Raw genomic sequence first — 20,219 nt, 5'->3', positions numbered from 1 at the left:
ACCATTACAGTGCTAGATGCATGTTCTACACACATAATGGAGACATATTCCAAAGAGGATATTTTTGCATTTCTCCACAGAGACAACAGAAAGTACAACAGATGGCAAGAGCAATCTGCTGATGGTTTCTAAAGATTTACATTTCAGACTGATAGTAAGTGAGTGAAGGTACTTTAGTATCTATCATAGTTGAGGAATGACTGTACAGACTCGCAGTGTTAGCTCATTAGGCTGTCATACGGCGGTTCTTTATTGTTCACGGGAGAAAGCGGCAAGTCTCATTAAAAGCCCCCCTGCTTAAAAAGCTCAATCTAGATCTGGTAATGATGCTATTTTATTGAAGCTATAAATAAGGAGGAACATAGAAACATGATGGGGAGAATTTAATACGAGTGTACATTAAGGTTATTTCTAGCATTTATATAGCTTTTGTACAGCCCTTTATTGAGTGTTTTAGCAAAATAATTTGTACACCTCTAGTGATGAATGGATGGATGAACAGACAAATAGCTGTCATTTGTATAAAAATCACATGCTTGTAGGCGATTTCCCCTGTCAACCCAAGATAAAGACTTGATACCCTTTTTTCTACTTATGTAAGGACTGGACTTCTCCTCTATAGGAAGAAAAACAGCAGCTGCCACTGGATGCTTTCTGTTCACTGACCATGACATTGCTCCTGGATGAAACAATCTCACGGCCATACGTACCTCAGTGTGTATTGAAGCACTGCACAATGCGTTAGGCTAGTTACCCTGTCACACTTGGATTGATTCTTTACAGTGACTGTAGCCGAGGCATTGCAGAATTTCTTTTTTTTTCCCCTCCCCCATTCAGGCAGAAATAATGGAACCAGCAGGTCTTTATTTCTGTCCTACCCACCAGATTGTCCATGTCGGTCCTTGACAGCATGTACGTCCTCATGTTGGCATTTTGGTGGAGCAGAGTGTACAGCAGTAGTGTAGCCTGGTCAGAGCGCTGCTGCTCACACAGAGCTGTGTACAGGCTATTGAAATTGATCTGGAAAGTGTGCAGTTGCTCTACGGGCAGCGATGATGTGTCTGTAAGAGCAAGGTAAACACAATTTGCACATATGTCCGCCGCAATCTAATACACACATATCTATACTAAATATACAAAGTTTGTGTGAAACATAGTTGAGCATGGGTTACCTTGCGTGTTTCTAAAGCAAGAAATGGCCTGGCGGTACGGGTTGGCCCAGTCAGGACCATCTGTTAGATTGGCTAATACCAGCAGTAACAGAAGGCTCTGATTGGACAGTGGTAAAGGGTTGTGCTCCTCGTCTACTCCAGCTTTGCTGCCAGCACCACCCAATGTGAAGACACTCCACAGACCACCTGCAGAGACACAGACACTGTAGTGCTCAACCAAAAACACACATGGAAAAAACCAAAAAAAAAGCATCTCTAATGCCTTTTTCTTGATCTCTTTTGAGTCTAAATAATGTTGTAATACAACAAAATGAGAAAAAAAAATGGTGGTAACAGATTAGAATTTAGTTAGACAAATATGTAACACAGATATTATAATAATATATTTTATTTTAAAAGAGCCGTTCTGCCACCCAAGGACACTTTACAATATACACAGTGCAATATAATCCAAAACAGAATAATATGACCACAAGGGAACAACAGGAGGTATTAAATTAAGTTGGTACAGCAAATTTGACAAATAAAAGTCTGAAAGTGTGGGCGTTTTACAACAGCAAGTATGCCTATAACTCATATAGAATAGTATGGAAGCAGGTTGCCAAAATGGGATTACACTGCTCATCAACATATGATCTATCGTTCATTTACAATAGATTAAATGTGAATGACAAATATACCGGCAGAATGAACAGTAAAATATAACATACTTGGTTAAAAGCAGGCAAGAAAGAGCTTAAAGGCTCACTTAAGGGATCAATGGATCTAACCAGTAGCTATGCCTGAAGTCATAGACTGTTTGAAGTGTTATCAATGAGTGGATGTATTGAAGGGAATACAAACAGCAGAAATCATTCAGAGGCTGAAACAATAAGACCAGTGGAATTTAATTTCCAAGTGCATACACACAGAGAATGGAGAATATTTTAAAAGAGGAGCCAAGATAATTACAAATGGGAGAGGTTTGGGGTCAAATAATCCAGGGAAAAAACAGTGAAGCTGGAACACAATGCCTTTGTAATGTGTGGAAGTAAAAAAAAAAGTCAGAACTGCCAACAGCTTGTTCAAAGTGCATTCATTAGAGTTTGCCTGTCGATGCCCTAATTAAATTACTCGCATTTCCTTTTTCAGTGATGTCTTTGGTGAATGTTCTGTCAGCCAAATAGCGCATCATCAGTATCAAGCTTTTTTCGGTTAATGTGCATTATGTCTTTTCTGGTTTAAAGAAAGCATATGCAATAGTACTATAATAGGAAGTGTTTCACTGCATGAGGAAGTCAGGGCTGCCTGAATCGTAGACATCATATACCTAGCAAGAGGCAGGACTGCTTCTAAACCGACTGAGTTAGGAGGCTCTCAACAATCAAAGAAAACATTTTCACTGAATTTATGACAGCTGAATTTCAAAACGGTTCGATTTTCTAACAGAACTTGGAAAAAGATACCACCCTTTTTTGCTTGGAACGTCAGAAGTAGATCCTGTAGAATCACCTTTCACAGGTAAAGTGAGGAATAACGTGAAGAGAGCAGGTAAGTTGCTCTGCATTCAGGTTATATCCATAAAATTGACAGTTCACGCCACACTCTCTCATGTAATGCACACCCTACTTGTGAAATATATCATTTGAGACATGGTTTTGGTTTAATGCATAGTTATTTTAGAAATAAACTGCCCCTGCTCTGAAAAAACAGACTTAAAAATGTGAATGATGAGTTATATTTTGTTGTTTCAAGGGTTTTATCTCCCATATGCATGACGCCTGATTCATGTTTCCTTTAGATATACAACAATAATGATAATGGTAATAATATTTAGATGGATTGTTTAGTAAATAATATGAATCTGATTATCATTACCTATATGTAGCATATATTATTAATATTTTTTTACCATACATTGATAGGTTGATTAAAAAACTAGTGAATACAATAAAAAAATACATACATCTGTTAAATAATGGGTTTTGTGAGGAAATACACATTGTTTAGTTCAAAACTGTTTATGAAAATACAATCGTCATCTTTTTGTTCTCACTAATAGTACAAGCTATTATCTTAACCCTTTAACGACCTGTAATATTAACATCTCCACCTGTTTTTTTGTTGTTGTTGCTTGTTTCGTCTATAAAATGGTCAGTAAATGTCCTATAAAGATGTGCTTTTACCCTATTTTCCATAACACTTTAGACTTCCAATAATTGGCAAAACAAAACAAAAACAAAATACATTTTTAGTAGATTTAGTAGAAAGAAAACAATGAAAGCTCACATGAATAACAGATTTTTTTTACAACAAATATATACAGTACAATTTAGAATGTATAAAAATATGTTTCTAATTGTGCAAAAACAGGCCATTTGATGGCGACTATTACACTCGCAAGCCAAAGCGATTTCTTTGCGGGCTTTCTACGAAGGAGGGAACGTGACTAACGTAATGTTTGTAGGTTGTCAGTAAAGCGCAACATGTTAGCTTTCAGAAACAGTGGGAATTTTTCCAATACAGCAAGTTTTACCAGAGTTAAGATAATTTTATTGTGTACAAACCAGGATGTGTCGCTAGCGATGCGGTAGGTGTTAATAAAGTTAATAAAGACCTGAATATACCCAAATGTTTCCTTGGTTCTTCTTGTTTTTCGTAATGTCTGTCTGTTCAACATGTCTGACGTTTGTAACAAACAACTCTATATATTGATAAATCAGTGATTTATGAGCACTTTAATAGTTAATTCCTCCATAGACTTAATGCACTACAGCAGAGTATAGGACCCACACAAGATGGCGGCGTGTGGTTATATCAGCTCCAATCAGCAGCAGCGCTCGATGAGGTGTCTACTTAAATGGTTTCTATAGCCTTAAGTATGTCACAGTGGTACGGGACATGTTTGAGAGAAGTCAGACAGCAGTGAGGAGTGCTGTTGGCATGACAGAGGCTCTAAAAGATGAGTTGGGATTAAACCATTTATCAGCTCATAGCGGTTTCTTGTTTGCAGAGTTGATGAACAGACCCGATGACAGATGAAGTCAGAATACAGGAGGCTCCATGGACTATGGTGTTTGCACATGACATAGTGATCTGTTATAAGGGTAGCCATAAGGTTGACAACTTGGAAAAATGGAGGTTTGCATTAAAGGGCAGGGCACATTCCCATTTTTGGTACACAAGTGTGTATTACCACAAAGGATGATCATGTGTCGTTTTAGAGGCTGCTGTAGACAGACTGTTGGGGCTAGTGGACAATGGTGTGCTATCACCAGGTGAAACACAAAGACATTAGTGAGACCAAACATACAGTACGGTTTATAAATAGTGGCGCCAACAAGAAAGATGACTAAGGAGGCTGAAGTGGAGGTGGCAGCCCTCAGGTTTTTTAGCTTTTCGCTGAGATAAAGAATAAAGAGGAAATGGAATGAATACAACAGAGGGACAGCTCATTTTAGACATTTTAGTAAGAAAGTAAAACATGAGACTGAGATTGTTGGTCATAGGATGGAGGATAGCCACACTGGGAAAAGAATGGATGAAGCAACAAGGCTTGGGGGAAAAAAAAGGGGGGAAGGTCTTTTCGGCCGTTTGTGGTTGCAATTAAGGTGGATATGCAGGCCATTGGTGTGAGGAAGAAGGACACAGACAACAGAGAGGATTGGGGGAAAATGATCCACCGTGGCAGCATCGTGTGTTTATATGTAAACCAATAACAGCTTCCAACCAAAGCATATAATGTCGGCGAAACAATGAAGAGAAACCTATTACAAAGCCCGAGAAAGAAGAGGCGAGTCGTTGCTCTTTTCATGCTGTCATCCCAGACCCCCTCATAATGGAAATATTAATTATAGCTACTTGTTTTCTGCAAGTACACCTTTTCAGGTTGGACTTCAGCATAGTGAGAAGACTGAATGCTGATGACTAAAGCGGTCTATTTCAATAGAAGTGTAATCTGAGCAGAATATAGAGAGGATGAGTAGTTTGATTGAACCTTTTCATACACTGCGCTGAAGGATTCTTATAGCTGACAGCTCCTGGACCCAACAACTGATTTAGACTTCACTGGTGATGTGAGAGCAAAAGGTTGTACACTGTTAAATTGGTGTAATCAGAGCCAGTGTAGGGACAACAAAACACACGGTCTGCTGCACCACCTACTACTAGAAACTACAGAGATTGTACTGTGGAACAAAGAAAGGGGAAATATAGTGAGGCTGGAGAACTTGCACTGCATAAGTGCTTGGAGGCATCACAAGCTGCATGTGAAACGTGAACAGAAACGGACAAGGCTCTGTGGCTCCTGAACGTCTAGCCACGCAGACAGCCAGAAGGCAGGGACCAGGCAGTGGGAGTGAGTTGGAGCTCTGTAGTGTACAATAACCAAGCACCTGAGTCTAGAGAAGCCGAGTACATATGCTGCCATCTCCAGGCAAAAGGAGGAAGAGGAGAGACACCCATTGAACTGAAAACATGTGCTTTCACCAGCACTGAAATAACAAGAACTATCTAATGATTACCCAGCAAAATAGGGGAAAAAAGGACACACAGTTTACATAAGCTTGTGTACTCATACCAGGGTTCCTACAGCTTTAGTCAAATTCAATTCAAGACATTTTCAGACTTTAAATTTAAATTAAATTCAAGACCAACTTCACAGTAAACATATTTGGAGGAAAAAATGCGACATCAGTAAAATTCATGACAGAAACATCACAAATACACAAAAAATGACTAAATTGACTAAAATCATCAAAATCACTCAAAACACAGAAGATGACTACAAAAATAGCCAGAAAACTATGAAACAACAACAAAAAATCTTCATTGGGCAGGCAATTTTTGTTAAATTTACATTTCCTGACAGAGTCCAGCCGTCACTGTTTTGTAGTCGGTTCCGCTGTCGTCATTGCGTTATGATGTTATAGGAAATAATATAAATATTTTTTTAAAACAAATGTTACCATTTATTTTGTTCATAAAATCATACTTATTGTGTGTTGAAATGTAAGACTTCTAAAACATTTTAATGACAATTAAGGCCTTATTTTTAGATTTATGAAATGAATGCCAATTAAGACTTTTTAGGGATCCACGGGAACCCCGTCATACTATGAGAAAAACAAACAATAAAAACAAAAATAAAAACCAACACATTATTTGGTGGGAAACCTAGTGACTAAAGTAATAAAATAGATCATTAAAATATTATACACATGATTTGTCTAAAGAGAAAATATTGATTCAACTTTAAGGAAAGGAAAGGAATGCAGACTTCAGAAGTCCTTAGAGTTGCATTTAGTTGTCCTGTTCCCCATCTTCCTGTATTACAATGATATTTTAAATTAAATAACATAATTGTATTTAAAAAGAAAAAAATATATACTGTGATATCAATATCACAAGTGAAACTACTTGCACTTATCTTGTTGAATTTCAGCAATGGTTTATACTCTCTACTATGGTTATAACTATGGTTTATAGTCTCTCAGAAGCTTAATTTCTCTGTCTATTTACATCCATTTAATCATTTTCCTCTGTTGAACACAAATAACAATGGAGTACTTTCAGATTCAGAATAAGTTTTAAAATAATTTAGGTTCAAATGTTGCTTTAAAACCCAACACATGTATTACAAAATAAATGTATTACAACTAAATAATTAAAATTGATTTTTAGTCAAAATATTGGTCATAACAATGGTTTGAACAAAACCCACAAACACAAACTCTGTTAGCACAAAAAAACAAGATAAAACTAAGAGAAATAGAACTCATCAGTCAGTGTACTTTCATTTTCCATGGAAATATCAACAGACATTTTCTAAAATGGCCAGAACAGCAGTCAGTGTGAAAAGAAGAAGTGAAAGATAGAAGGATTTAATCAGTAGCACATCAGCAGCTGTCAGAGTGTCTGCATCTATGCACCGTCGGAGCGTTGATCGAACTAACTGGGTGCCGCTTTGTTATCTCTCTGGCTGGGTTCCATCTGCTTGTCTACCAGTCCAACCCATAAACCCAGTATTAACCAAGCAGTCTGAGCAGTGTAGCTGCTCGGGCCTTGGACAAATGCCCAGTGGAAAAAGAGGAGGAGATAGCGAGGAAGAAGAGACGAGGGAGAGAGGAGAGAAGACAAGGTCACACTCACTCACACAGGCACTGGCACACTGAATCAGTCTGAAGTTTAGAACCTGACAGCTATTGCAAGCTTCCCACAGTGAGATGCACAGCACATCCAGACAGTCCCAGTACAGGCAATCTTTCTTATTAAATCCTATTTATCACTTACTAATGCTATTCTTTACAAGCTTATGTACAATAAAGAAGTAAATAAACACCATTCATGTTCAAATATGAAAAAAATTAAAACATACTCAATTACAGTATATACAGTATCTCTACAACTATGGGTTCTGTTGGATGAAGATCACACAGTGTCCAAATTAGTCTTCCATCACTCAGAATTTTATAGAAAAATACTACTTTTTCCTGCTTAAAATAAAAAATATTGAGCATGTTAAATCGATCTCTAAAATACTAAGCAGAAGGCTGCTGAAAAAGAGATTCTTAATCTCAATGAGACTATCCTGGTTACATAAAGATTAAAAAATAAATAAATAAAAATAAACAACAACAAAGAGGAATGTGACTTTTTTCAACTAGCACAAAGTCTTTTAACATAGGAGATTAATAAAAAAAAAAGTAGAGAAGAGATTAGCAGAAAAGGAGCATTTATACTGCATAATTCTTCTGTAAAATCATAAAGTACACAATATATAACAAAGTATTCCATAATTAATCGGTAACGTACCATCTGTACAGTCAGATGTGGACGGTGAGTGGAGACTACTCGTTCCAGTTTTCTTTCTGGGCCTGTACTATGAGGCTGGATAAATATATCTGGGCTATCTCTCTGTTAGCAGGGTCCACTTAACCAAATATTCACAGAGCAGCTGTACTACGAAGCTAGTTATCAACACGTTAATATAAGTCAGGTGCCTCCAACCTAGATGCATGCATGCTCACATAAAAGGGGCGGAGATTGCAGCGTCTAACCAATCACGAATGCAGGGAAACCGTGCAGAGCAACTTCGTCACCATGAGGAACAATTCTTAAGAAATATGAAGAATTAAAATCCATGATTCAGACCAAAAACGACACGGTTGCTGCAGAAAAAGCAGGAAGGAAGGAATGCTGACAGATAAATAATGAGGGGTAATGCGTACATTTGTGAGATTATACAAAATTAATTCATTAAATGATAAACTGATAAACAGACAGCGCTCTGATCAGTCAGTTTCACTTTATTACAGCACAGACGTGTTTCTATTCACATAGTTTGCCTCAAATTTCTCACACACTGGGATTAGAGCGCAAAGTTTTGCCCTAAAGACTTTATAGAACCCTGTGAAAGGGACAGGCTGCTTTTAGTGTATACCAATCAGTCAGACTAAATCTCCAGGTGGACATTATTTGTATTTTATAATACTTATATTATTTCACAGGAGCCTCCCTACTTTATGTATAGCATCGCAACGACTGATATTGTAAATGGAAAAGTCGGTATGTGGACAAGCAAGTTTTTATTGTCTTCTTTTTGAATAATATGTTAAGGTTTCATTTATTCAGACAAACGATTTTAGGAAATTTATACTGATCTCCTGACATATTTTGACTGTCAACTGTCAATCTTCTTCAGAGGCGTCTGGTAATCGCTTTGATGTTTCCTTGACAGCCGCGTAATAAATCCAGCAAGTTCTTTGTGTCTTGTTTTTGATTAATATGTTATGGTTTCATTTATTCAGACAAACGTTTTTCAGGAAATTTACATTGATCTCCTGACAGGTTTCTACTGTCAACTGCCAGTCTTCTTCAGCGGCATCTGCTTATCGCTTTGATGTACATTTTTAAGTTCATTTCCTGAAAAATGTTTGTCTGAATAAATGAAACCATAACATATTACTGTATGAGGACAGTAACATAAGCCAAATAGACAATAAGTGTTTAGGGTCAGGAGAGCGCCTGGCCAAAAATGTCTGACAAATACTCAACCTTCATCTTTTCTCTACCACTAAATATCTAGTAAAAGCTGTTCAGATAATCAGCAGGATATGTCAACGTGCTGACACAATGGCAATTGGCTTAAAAAGACTTTAAAAACAGAGGTGTGGATGGCTTGCTGCTAGTTTGACATCAGTGCAAGTGGCAGGACAAAGTTTGCAGCCAATACTTCATCTTCAGTGATAGAAATCATCAGGCTGCACCCTCCAATTTGGGCATTGGCACAATCCATTCTCAAAATATTGTCCAAACATACAGACAACCACAGACGCAAATGGACACAAGTCTCTCCCCAGTTGTACAATCACCAAATTTGATCAATCCTTAGATATCATGTTTAAGCAAGGAAAAAAAAAAAAAAAAAACATATTTAGCAGTTCGGAAAATAAACCTCATCAATAAGTAGGGTCCAATAACAGAATTGTGGAATTGACCAATGAAATGGAATGTCATCAGGATCGATTCAATTAGGTTAAGTTTAATTTAAGTTGATCAAACTTTGATCAATAAACTTGCTCAGATTCAGTAAACCATTAATCCCAGAGAGGAAATTGGGTGACATTAATGCTGCTCTCACACATCTTTGCATCAAATATTATAAATCATTAAAAACAAGCAGTCAGAATAATCCATGTCAGTTCAACTTATGTCTTCCTTTTAACTGGAGCTTAAAATTATCATTTCTTCTGTTTCATCACAGCGACAAACGTTTTCTGAAAAAAATTATAAATATTTCTAATAAACCAAATTTTAAAAAATGTATGTGGAAAACAGAATTTGGAGAAAAAAATTTTTTATAGGACCATAAATAGGCTTTTTTCTTTTTTTTTTTTAGTCTACCAAATTCTTCATACAATGGAAGAACACAGAAGTGTTGTGTACTCTGTCCCTCCCAGAAGCCTGTAAGCACACGAGACCTAGAGACAGAGAAAGAAAACAAGTGTTGTCTCACAGCTCCCAGGATAACAGAGCTAGTGTCTTTGTTGATCTGCGTGTGTGTTTAAGGGACGCGGCCACAGACAGACGGGCTCTAGGGGATTACAGAGCAGGACGGGGCACCATAACTCATCGAACCGGACACTGGACTCAGACAGACAGGCTGGGTTCAGTGATGATGTCGCGCTGATAGGAGTTTCCCACCAACCAACAAAGAGCATTTATCCAAAGAGGAGGGAACCAAGCCCCATTCTCACACTCAAACAAACCAACATTCAACAGACGCACTGAATGAGTTCCCAGTCCATTACATGCATGTCGGACTATTTAGAATGCCTCATTTTTATAATTACAGTCATCGCCGCCAGCTTGAACTTGTGTTCTCAGAAGAATCCTGTTTTTCTCACACTTTGGACAAAACAGAAAAAAAACCAAACCAAATAAACCATTTTTCCTCTTTACCATCTATCTTCTAGTTCAGTGTTACTCAAATGGGGGTACGCAATGGCACTATAGGGGGTACTGGAAAGAGAGTGGAAAGTCAACAAATAAATTGTCAGTCTTGGTCCCACCTCAGGCATGATATGATTGGAAATGATAAAAACTATAGAAATAAATCTATTCAGGAGCCACTAAATCAGTGTTCATCAACCTTGGGGTTGGGACGCCTGAATTTCTGAAAAAATTAAATAGATTTTTGAATTTTTTTAATTAAAACAACACAGTAAAACAACTATTTCTATACTTTCACTTTGTGAATATAGTTAAACAAAAACGCAGTAAAAACATTATACATACAGTATACCTGTATATATATATTGGCGCTCAAACATGATCAAAAAGTAAATCTAGAAAAAAATGTCTTTAGGGTCACCAGAAATTCTTGATATCAAAATGGGGTCACAATCCAAAAGTGACTGGGAACCACTGCACTAAATAGTGTCTCTTTTCACTTATTTACACAATGAGATTCTTTAAAATGTATGTTATCACTCGTTCATTCCATCATTATGCTCTATAGTTGGTTTTTTATAGTTTTTTTAAGCAAAATGTTGTGGTCGGACAAAGGGGGTACTTGGATACAGAAATGAGAAAAAAGGGGTACTTGAGGAAAAAAAGTTTGAGAACCACTGTTCTAGTTCATGCAAAAAGTATGATCGAATCCATTTATTTTAATGTCAGGTGTGAAAGATTCCACAAACTGTTAAATTTCAAGGAATTTGCTCTTTTTCTTTTCTATTTTTGCAACTGAAATCTTCTGAAGGAACAGATTATAAGTGTGTACTGTAACCATGGGATTTTGATAGAGGCTGTTCTAATTTGGTGGTTAGATGGTCTCAAAGGGAAAAAACTGAGGCACTCAATGAGGAATAGCATACCGTACCATCACAGCCAATCAGAGAAATAGAAAAATAAACTAATTTCACTTTCTTGAAATATTCATATTTCCCACAGAAATTCATAGCAAAACACCCATAAATTTCACTACAAAACTCAATGAGTGGAAAATGCATTAGCCAATTCCTATCTGAATAAACCAAATGTATTTTATTACATAAATGTGATTTAAAATGAACAAAATACAGGATTTGCTTTGTGCGTGGGATCTTTCCATTTTTGTGTGAGTGCAGATGTGCGTGCGTCGATATTTGAGCTCTTACTTGCCACCCCAGATGCCAATCCATACAGTAGGCTGCCTTCTGCTTTGGGTTCAAATATGTGGGTTGCAGGAGGAGGACACTTCTCCTGCCTGATGAAGTTGTAGAGCAGAGTCTTCACCAGACGACTGGTTAAACAGGAGCTGAGGAGGTGAAATAAGTACGTATGTAAGCTAAACAATCAGAATAAGAAGTACTTTATTTATCCCAGGAGGAATTAGCTATGTAAACAAGCTAAATAAGTGACGTTTGGGTCAGGTCCTGTATGATTTTGGATGTGGACCAAATGCTACTTTCCTTTTATCCTTATTTTAGCTTACTTTTTAAATCTGCTTGTTCAATGAAAAACTCCAAAAACTGCTGAAGCAATGCTTATGATTATAGGGCTGTTTTTTACGGTGTTGGGAATGCAGTGAGACTTTCTGAATGACTTCTTTTTTACCATCGTCCTTTCATGATGTGCTGATAAATAAGTCCATCTCGAAGGATGTCTTTGTGGAAGAGCTGATAGGAGAAGAAAACCAGCAGCGTAGTCACTGCCTCAAACAGGATGCTGTAGGTGATGTCACTGCAGGAAGAAATGTTCAGTAAATGCAATGAAAAAGATTCTATAAAGCTTAGACGTTTTGTTGCATTATTATTTAAGACACAGAAGACCTTTAACTTTGCTGTGTACAGGTGGCAACAGCTCACCAGGGTGAACTGACAAAGGAAAACTGTTGTTTTAAAAACCACAAGCATAAGGGTGATAGAATACTTCTTTAAATAAAAAACAAATTATGCTTGAACTAAATACACATAAAAATGACTATAAATATACTGCTGTTATACTACTGATACATAAAATTAGTTGTGGAAAAAATCTCACCATTTGTCTGTGTTATTGCTCCCAATTTATGTTTCATCTTGTTTTATCATCTTTTCATCTTGATCCTCTGAAACGTCATTAAGCATCCTCTATAAAGCTCTATAAATCAAATGCTTTATTAAATACTATCATTAATCTAACAATAAGTGGTTTCCACAAAATCACAAGGCAGGAAATCCTGAGCAGCGAAAGCTTTCGGCGTTTAACGGTCTAAGCTCGTGTTTCATATTTGTGATACATTCCTTGATTGTTGCATTCACGGCCCATTGTTTTTTCCCGCCCTCTGTGTTTTGATTGATTTTGATTAAATAACATGACTTGTGTTATTATGGCGAGACATTTACTGACAGCACTTAAATCAGTGAAGCCTAGTCAAGAAATAGCATTCTCTGTAATGACGTTTACTGTAACTGATTATGGGGCATTGCTACAAAAATTCACAATCACTCCACACATTGTTTTACTTTTTAGCACGTATTAAAGTCTAAAGTGGAAAACTGTAACCTGAACCCTTGAACTACAAGCTCCAAGAAAACCAATATGTCTGCCCACCTAACTATCCATCTATCTGTATGACTCGCATCCAAACCAGCAGCACGTACAAAGGAAATGGGCCAACAGCCACAAAGTGATGAAGGGAAGAAAAACAGGGAGACCCTTTCAGTCCAGAACAATGAATTATGCTGGAATGTTGATAGCATTTACATAAGAGCCAGGGTTGGATGTCCGGAGACAACAGAAGAAAAGCAGAATGAGAGCGCTGTGCAGACAGTGAGAAAAGAATGTAAGGAATGACAGTGCAGGGGAAATGTGGAGGATGTCGTGCCAGGCAGACAACCAATGCCAGTTGTGTCCCTGAATGACATTGGTACCAAAGTTTGCGTGAAGTGCCAAAGAAGAGACATACAGGCCCTCGTTTATCAACCGTTCGTACGTTCAGATCTTCACGCAAGCTTCGGTATTTATCAGTTCTGAAGTGAGCGTATGCTACGATCAGATCTCGTGTACGTAAATCTGAGAGTGTGAATTTGCGGTGCAGCAGCAAAATCTGATAGAGACTGAAAATAGTTATTAAACAAGCCTCAGCTGTCCTTTGAACATAAGCAGACACACATTCAGAACAGATCAAAAGTGATTATTAAAAGAAATTAAACAAAATAAATTGAATTTCCAAAATGACTAATTTATTACTGATGCCAGTTTTTTGTTTACCTTACACTGAATACCTTATAACACCATTGGTAAACTCTGCTACCGTCCGAGCAGGAGTGTGTGGTTCAACAGTGCGCACATACACACGGGAGTGCAGCGCTGCTTCTGCTCTGTATTGAACCGGGGGAATGCTGCTGTGCATCATTCATGCTTTTAAAATGTAAAGTATACTGTAATCTTCTGCAAATGTCCTGCAGTATTTAATCAGTAATGTAATGAAGTATAGGTGAAATTGGCTAAAGGCATAATAAACACAGACAAGGGACAACATTTAGTAACTTTAAGGCTTTTTTAAGGATTTCTTGAATTTTTTTTGCGTGCGGACAACTGATGCTGAGATAAACAGTATATTTCCATATGTCTCTCCAGGATCTCTGCCGTGAAGTTGTATGCAGCGCGCACAGGGGGGCAGACATCACCTATGGAATGCTGCAAAACTATACCTTTAAATCCAGTTTTCACACTGTCAAAAAAGCACATCTTTGTGAGGTGAGGATTTCCTTTTTTTTTGCCAGTGTTTGTTAGACCTCAGTGGGAGGGGCCTCCAAACCAAGAAGATTTAAGGGCGTAACATGTTAATGAAGATCCAATTCAGCTGTCAAATTTATCAACACCCAATCATTTGTACAATGGGATTGGTCAGATACGAATGTTTCATAAATCACGTGTGACGTGAGTCCTGTCATTCTAATGCTTCATTCCCTCTTCTCCTCTTCCAATCTTTTTCCTTCCAAACCCTTAAAAATAAACCTTTTTTTTTCTATTTTCAAAGTTCTTTGACTTTCATTGCCTCCAGCTCATCACGCTGCCTACTCGGAGTCACTGAACGTCAAACCTGATGGATTTCATTTTCTCCTGGTTTCAGACTTGCGGAGCAAAGGAACACGCAAACAGAGCTTCAAATGCGAGCTTCTTCTCCAAACTGCTTTTCATTAACTGCTACAATACTAACATCCTGAGCATATTAGCAACAAAAGAAGCCTTTAAAAAACAAACAATTCCAGCTCAAAGCTGAGATGAGAACCAGAGGAGGAAAGAAAGACAACCAGTCATGTCACAGACTCAGTGTTTGCGGCATAAACAAGTTGCTGATGTGAACTGTCTTTTACTGTATTACAGTCCCTTTGGCATGGCTGACCTTTTCAGTGTGCAGGCCACAGCAGGGACGGTGCAACCTTTGCCTCACTCACACACACACGCACACACACACACACACACACTCACACACACACACACACACACACACACACACACACACACACACACACACACACACACACACTCAGCAGGGCTACTTACAGCAGGGGCACCTCAACGATCAGGTGAACCAGGTTGGACAGCAGTTCCTCAAGGAGGTCTTCACTCCCCGTTTCTGCACAAAGGGTTGGAGGAGTTAGTCCAGGAGAGACATCTGGCAGCTCCCTGTTGTTCACTGTCAGCCTCGTTTTGCTCTTTTCATCCCCCGCTGTAACCATCATAGTCTTTTTCCCTTCTATACTTTCATACATAAAAATATTTAGTACTTCCAGTCATTCTTTTTGGGTATCTAACATTTGTGTGCAAATAAAAGCTTCAAAGAGCAGAATAACACAAGACAAGAAAACAAGAAACAATTTGATGAAGCAACAGCGTGGTTCTCTCTTTGTCCCAGACATTTATCAAAGATTACAAGAAGATATTAACCTTATTTACAGTCATTTTGAACAAGATAACCAATGAATGGATTAACTACTCTCAACTTAATTATAAGTTTGATCTGTAATCATTAAAATGCAATAATCCCCAGTGATCTTTTTTCTAATATCTCTAAAGTAATATAAATACAAACTAATTTAATATAACAAAACTAAGCAATTAAAAAGATTTATACACCATCAAATATATCAGAAACTTTTGAATGCTGTATTTTGTTTAAACATAATGTGTAGCCTTCTGTAAATTCATGTTCTGTATTTATTTCTGTCCTTAAGGACATGAAAAGGCCAGCTTTCCTCAAGGTCTGCAGTCATGCATGCTTTAATTAACTGCGTCTCCATTGATTGTGTCATCAAACCGCTGGGCTGAGGATCTCTTAACTATCTAATGGGCAGTGGCTCTCGAGGGTCGTCATTGCTCCACAAAGGCTGAGGCATCATTTATATTGATAAAGAAATATATGTTTTTTACATTTACTGTATAACTAGCACAAAAATAACTAGAACATTAATTAAAAATGTAATTAAAAAAAGTGCATTGTTCTTTTAAGTCAGTTAATGAGCTAAGTAACTGAGATATTTGTTGAAAAATACAGGATGCATGTTCAAATATCTGTGTCCCCTGAATAAAGCTAGAAAAGCAGAAATAGCTTTTTATTTGCAAGTTAGTTTATTAGATTGTTTGGTAGATATTTCCAAATACATTTTTAGATACACATGCGAAGTGAAATGCATATACAATGTTAAAATATTAAATATTTTGTTAAATATTCACCTTCATTAGCCATGTTTTTCTACCAGTTATAGGAATTCATATTTGGCAGCTTTTTCTCTTTTAGCTCACAATTAACTGCAGCCTTCTTTAAATATTTATGCAGACATACCATATGGTATGTCTGCATAAATAAGATGATTTCATCTTTGCTGCTTAACATTCTTTCACTATTTTACTCTTTTTTTAAAAAATATTTCATGAGGGGGTCCAATCTGACAATTCAATTACAGCCAACAAAAGGGCAAAAGGTAAAGTACTAATTACTAAACCAATTACAATGAATCCCTCTTATGTATAAACAAAAAAAGTAAAATCAAGAAAATTGGGAAAAGATCTTTGTTATATTTTGTAAAAGTGATCTGTTATCGTTTAAGGTTTTGGGCTAAATTCCTCATGCAGTTTATGGGCCCTTTACTTTTACATAATCCAACACCTAATTATTGAAACTGAGCTCACCTCCACAGAAGCCTGGTGCCCTCTCCTGGTAGGAGAACTGAAGGTGCAGCTCCTGTTCGCTCATCTCCCTGATGAACACTTTTAGCAGGCAGCGGATCATGAACAGTGCATTATGGGCCTGCCAGATAAACAGCTGGCTGTGGAAGAGCAAACAAGAGAGGTGGCATTTTAAAAACTCGGAGGAGTTAGAGAGAGAGAGAAAGAAATCACAGGTGCAGGAAGAAGGCAGCATCTGAGATTTACATTGTGGAATTAAAAAGTGTTGGTCTACAGCTCTGAAATTGAATTTACACTTGACATTCAAATTAGAAATGTATGTGGTCATTTAAAGCTTAAATGATTAAAAAATAAATACAAATAAAAATAATAATAATAATAATAATAATAATAATTTAACTGAATATTTTTCAGTCTAAGTTCAAATATTTCCCACTCTGAAATATGAGAATAGAGAGGATTTTGAAGGCATCCTTTAATGGTAAATATTGTGTAGCACTCAATGGCTACACATGACACGTTTATGGTTTTAAACAATAATTATCAATAGATTACCACAATTTAAATTGATGTACTGGTACTCACTCTTGGCATTCTGTGGAAATTTTCAGCTCTTTGGTTCTTCCCAGGAAAACTCTCACAAGAGCTCCAAAATTTCCTGTTCTGGGGTTGTTTTCAACTTGGGAGGAAAAAAGGTAAAGAAAATGTTAAAGTCCATCCAGAGTGGAAAATAACAGCTGTTTACTTATTAATAAAACACTATTATAAAGTAGTCCGCTTACTGAGGATTTTAGCGAGGGGGGCGACAGCCTCTTCCAGCAACTTGGAGTCTCCACTGAAAAAGAAAAAATGAAAATAAAGTTAAAGTATATATTGTATAGCCTGCCCTCTGCTACCTTGGAACTGCAATGTACACAACAATGGGACTTTTACTTTTTTTTTTTTGTTGAAAATGTAGACATTTAGTAGTATGAAAAATGTCGTAAAGTAATAAATGTAAAATATTGTATTTAACCAACAGGTGTAGCAAATACGTAGTGATGTAGATCTGATGGTAACCCTGTAACTGTGTGTACACATCTACAGCATTCTAGTCGACTGACAAAACACTACACATTTGTTTTTTATTGACTTAATAGCCAACAGCAGTGTGTGCTTTGAACAAATGTAAGTGCGACATATATCATCTTAATGCTTTATATGTAAAGTGACAGATGAAAAACAGCTACAACAGGATCATTTTTGATGATCAATGTTTGTGTACTAGGGAAAATGACACAGTTCCTTTATAATCTACCAATCCATCTATATTACTGTAAAGGATTTGCCTGCTATAATATATTATTATTAGATGTTCACAAATGGGTACAATTTTGATTTTATTAACCCTGAACGTGAACAATTTAAAATCTGATAGTTGTCTTAAGTTTAGATGGTAATGGATTCCACAACTGAGCATTTTTGTAGATTTAGGAAGGCGTTCTTTTAGAATACTTTAAACCAGTCTTAGAGACTTTGTTAGCTGCAGTCTACACAAACACAATCCAGTTGAACAATTTTTAAACTCTTGTCGCCTACTGACATAAAGGGGTTTTCCTTCACTCTGTTATGGTTTCTGTAGGAATTGATGTTTAACTACCATACATCATAAAAAATTGCAGCAATAACTGCAGAACACACCTTTTGGGAAAAAGCAAGCAACAGTTTTACGTGGCCTTCAGGGGATACGAAATCCTTTGCTTTATGTTACTTAATGTTGATATGAGCAGCAAATGCAAAGCAGGCATGCATTAATGAGTAAATTACTAAATGAAAAGATTCATTTAAAATAAAAACTTGTGTGCAGCCTTTAGTTACAGGTGCTGGTCATATAATTAGAATATCATGAAAAAGTTGATTTATTTCAGTAATTCCATTCAAAAAGGGAAACTTGTATATTATATTCATTCATTACACACAGACTGACATATTTCAAATGTTTATTTCTTTTAAATTTGATGATTAGAACTGACAACTCATGGAAATCCCAAATTTAGTATCTCAGAAAATTAGAATATTACTTAAAATCGATACAAAAAAAGGTTTTCTAGAAATTTTGGCAAACTGAAAAGTATGAGAACGTACAGCACTCAATACTTAGTTGGGGCTCCTTTTGCCTGAATTACTGCAGCAATGCGGCGTGGCATTGAGTCAATCAGTCTGTGGCACGGCCCAGGTGTTATGAGAGCCCAGGTTGCTCTGATAGTGGACTTCAGCTCTTCTGCAGTGTTGGGTCTGGCGTCTCGCATCTTCCTCTTCACGATATCCCATAGATTTTCTATGGTGTTAAGGTCAGGCGTGTTTGCTGGCCAATCAAGACCAGCGATACCATGGTCCTTAAACCAGGTACTGGTAGCTTTGGCACTGTGTGCAGGTGCCAAGTCCTGTTTAAAAATGAAATCTGCATCTCAATAAAGTTGGTCAGCAGCAGGAAGCATGAAGTGCTCCAACACTTCCTGGTAGACGGCTGCATTGACCTTGGACCTAAGGAAACACAGTGGACCAACCCAAACCACCACTGACTGTGGAAACTTTACACTCGATCTCAAGCAACGTGGATTCTGTGCCTCTCCTCTCTTCCTCCAGACTCTGGGACCTTGATTTCCAAAGGACATGCAACATTTACTTTCATCAAAGAACATAACTTTGGACCACTCAGCAGCAGTCCAGTCCTTTTTGTCTTTAGAACAGGCAAGACGCTTCTGACGCTGTCAGCTTGACACAAGGACTGCGACAGCTGAAACCCGTGTCTTGCATACATCTGTGCGTGGTGTTTCTTGAAGCACTGACTCCAGCTGCAGTCCACTCTTTGTGAATCTCCCCCACATTTTTGAATGGGTTTTGTTTCACAATCCTCTCCAGGGCGTGGTTATCCCTATTGCTTGTACACTTTTTTCTACCTCATCTTTTCCTTCCCTTCACCTCTCTATTAATGATGCTTGGACACAGAGCTCTGTGAACAGCCAGCCTCTTTAGCAATGACCTTTTGTGTCTTGCCCACCTTGTGCAAGGTGTCAATGGTCGTCTTTTGGACAACTGTCAGGTCAGCAGTCTTCACCGTGATTGTGTAGCCTACAGAACTAGACTGGAGACCATTTAAAGGCCTTTGCAGGGCAACGGGTGTCTTCAATATTGAACCTCTCCACAATATTCTAATTTTCTGAGATACTCAATTTGGGGTTTTCATTAGTTGTCAGTTATAATCATCAAGATTAAAAGAAATAAACACATGAAATATGTCAGCCTGTGTGAAATGAATGTATACATTATACAAGTTTCACTTTTTGAATGGAATTACTGAAATAAATCAACTTTTTCATGATATTCTAATTATATGACCAGCACCTATATAGTCTCTTTCTGTGGGAT

General features: G+C 37.4%; 1 protein-coding gene across 1 annotated transcript in view; it reads right to left on the bottom strand.

Annotated features, from left to right (window-relative positions):
• dym (dymeclin) overlaps nucleotides 1-20,219 on the bottom strand; it is a 65,635-nt gene that overhangs the window by 40,963 nt on the left and 4,453 nt on the right. The window contains exons 3-10 of the mRNA XM_028463412.1: nucleotides 17,594-17,646; nucleotides 17,397-17,490; nucleotides 16,815-16,951; nucleotides 15,189-15,261; nucleotides 12,252-12,377; nucleotides 11,813-11,952; nucleotides 1,173-1,358; nucleotides 883-1,061 (exon numbers count right to left, since the gene is read on the bottom strand). Coding sequence (XP_028319213.1) covers nucleotides 883-1,061; nucleotides 1,173-1,358; nucleotides 11,813-11,952; nucleotides 12,252-12,377; nucleotides 15,189-15,261; nucleotides 16,815-16,951; nucleotides 17,397-17,490; nucleotides 17,594-17,646 — 988 coding nt within the window. The remainder of the gene's footprint in view (nucleotides 1-882; nucleotides 1,062-1,172; nucleotides 1,359-11,812; nucleotides 11,953-12,251; nucleotides 12,378-15,188; nucleotides 15,262-16,814; nucleotides 16,952-17,396; nucleotides 17,491-17,593; nucleotides 17,647-20,219) is intronic.

Source organism: Gouania willdenowi, chromosome 12, assembly GCF_900634775.1.
Source record: "Gouania willdenowi chromosome 12, fGouWil2.1, whole genome shotgun sequence".
Lineage (NCBI taxonomy): Eukaryota > Metazoa > Chordata > Actinopteri > Blenniiformes > Gobiesocidae > Gouania > Gouania willdenowi.
Note: the sequence above shows the minus strand (reverse complement) of the source record. Positions and strands in the feature narration are given on the sequence as shown.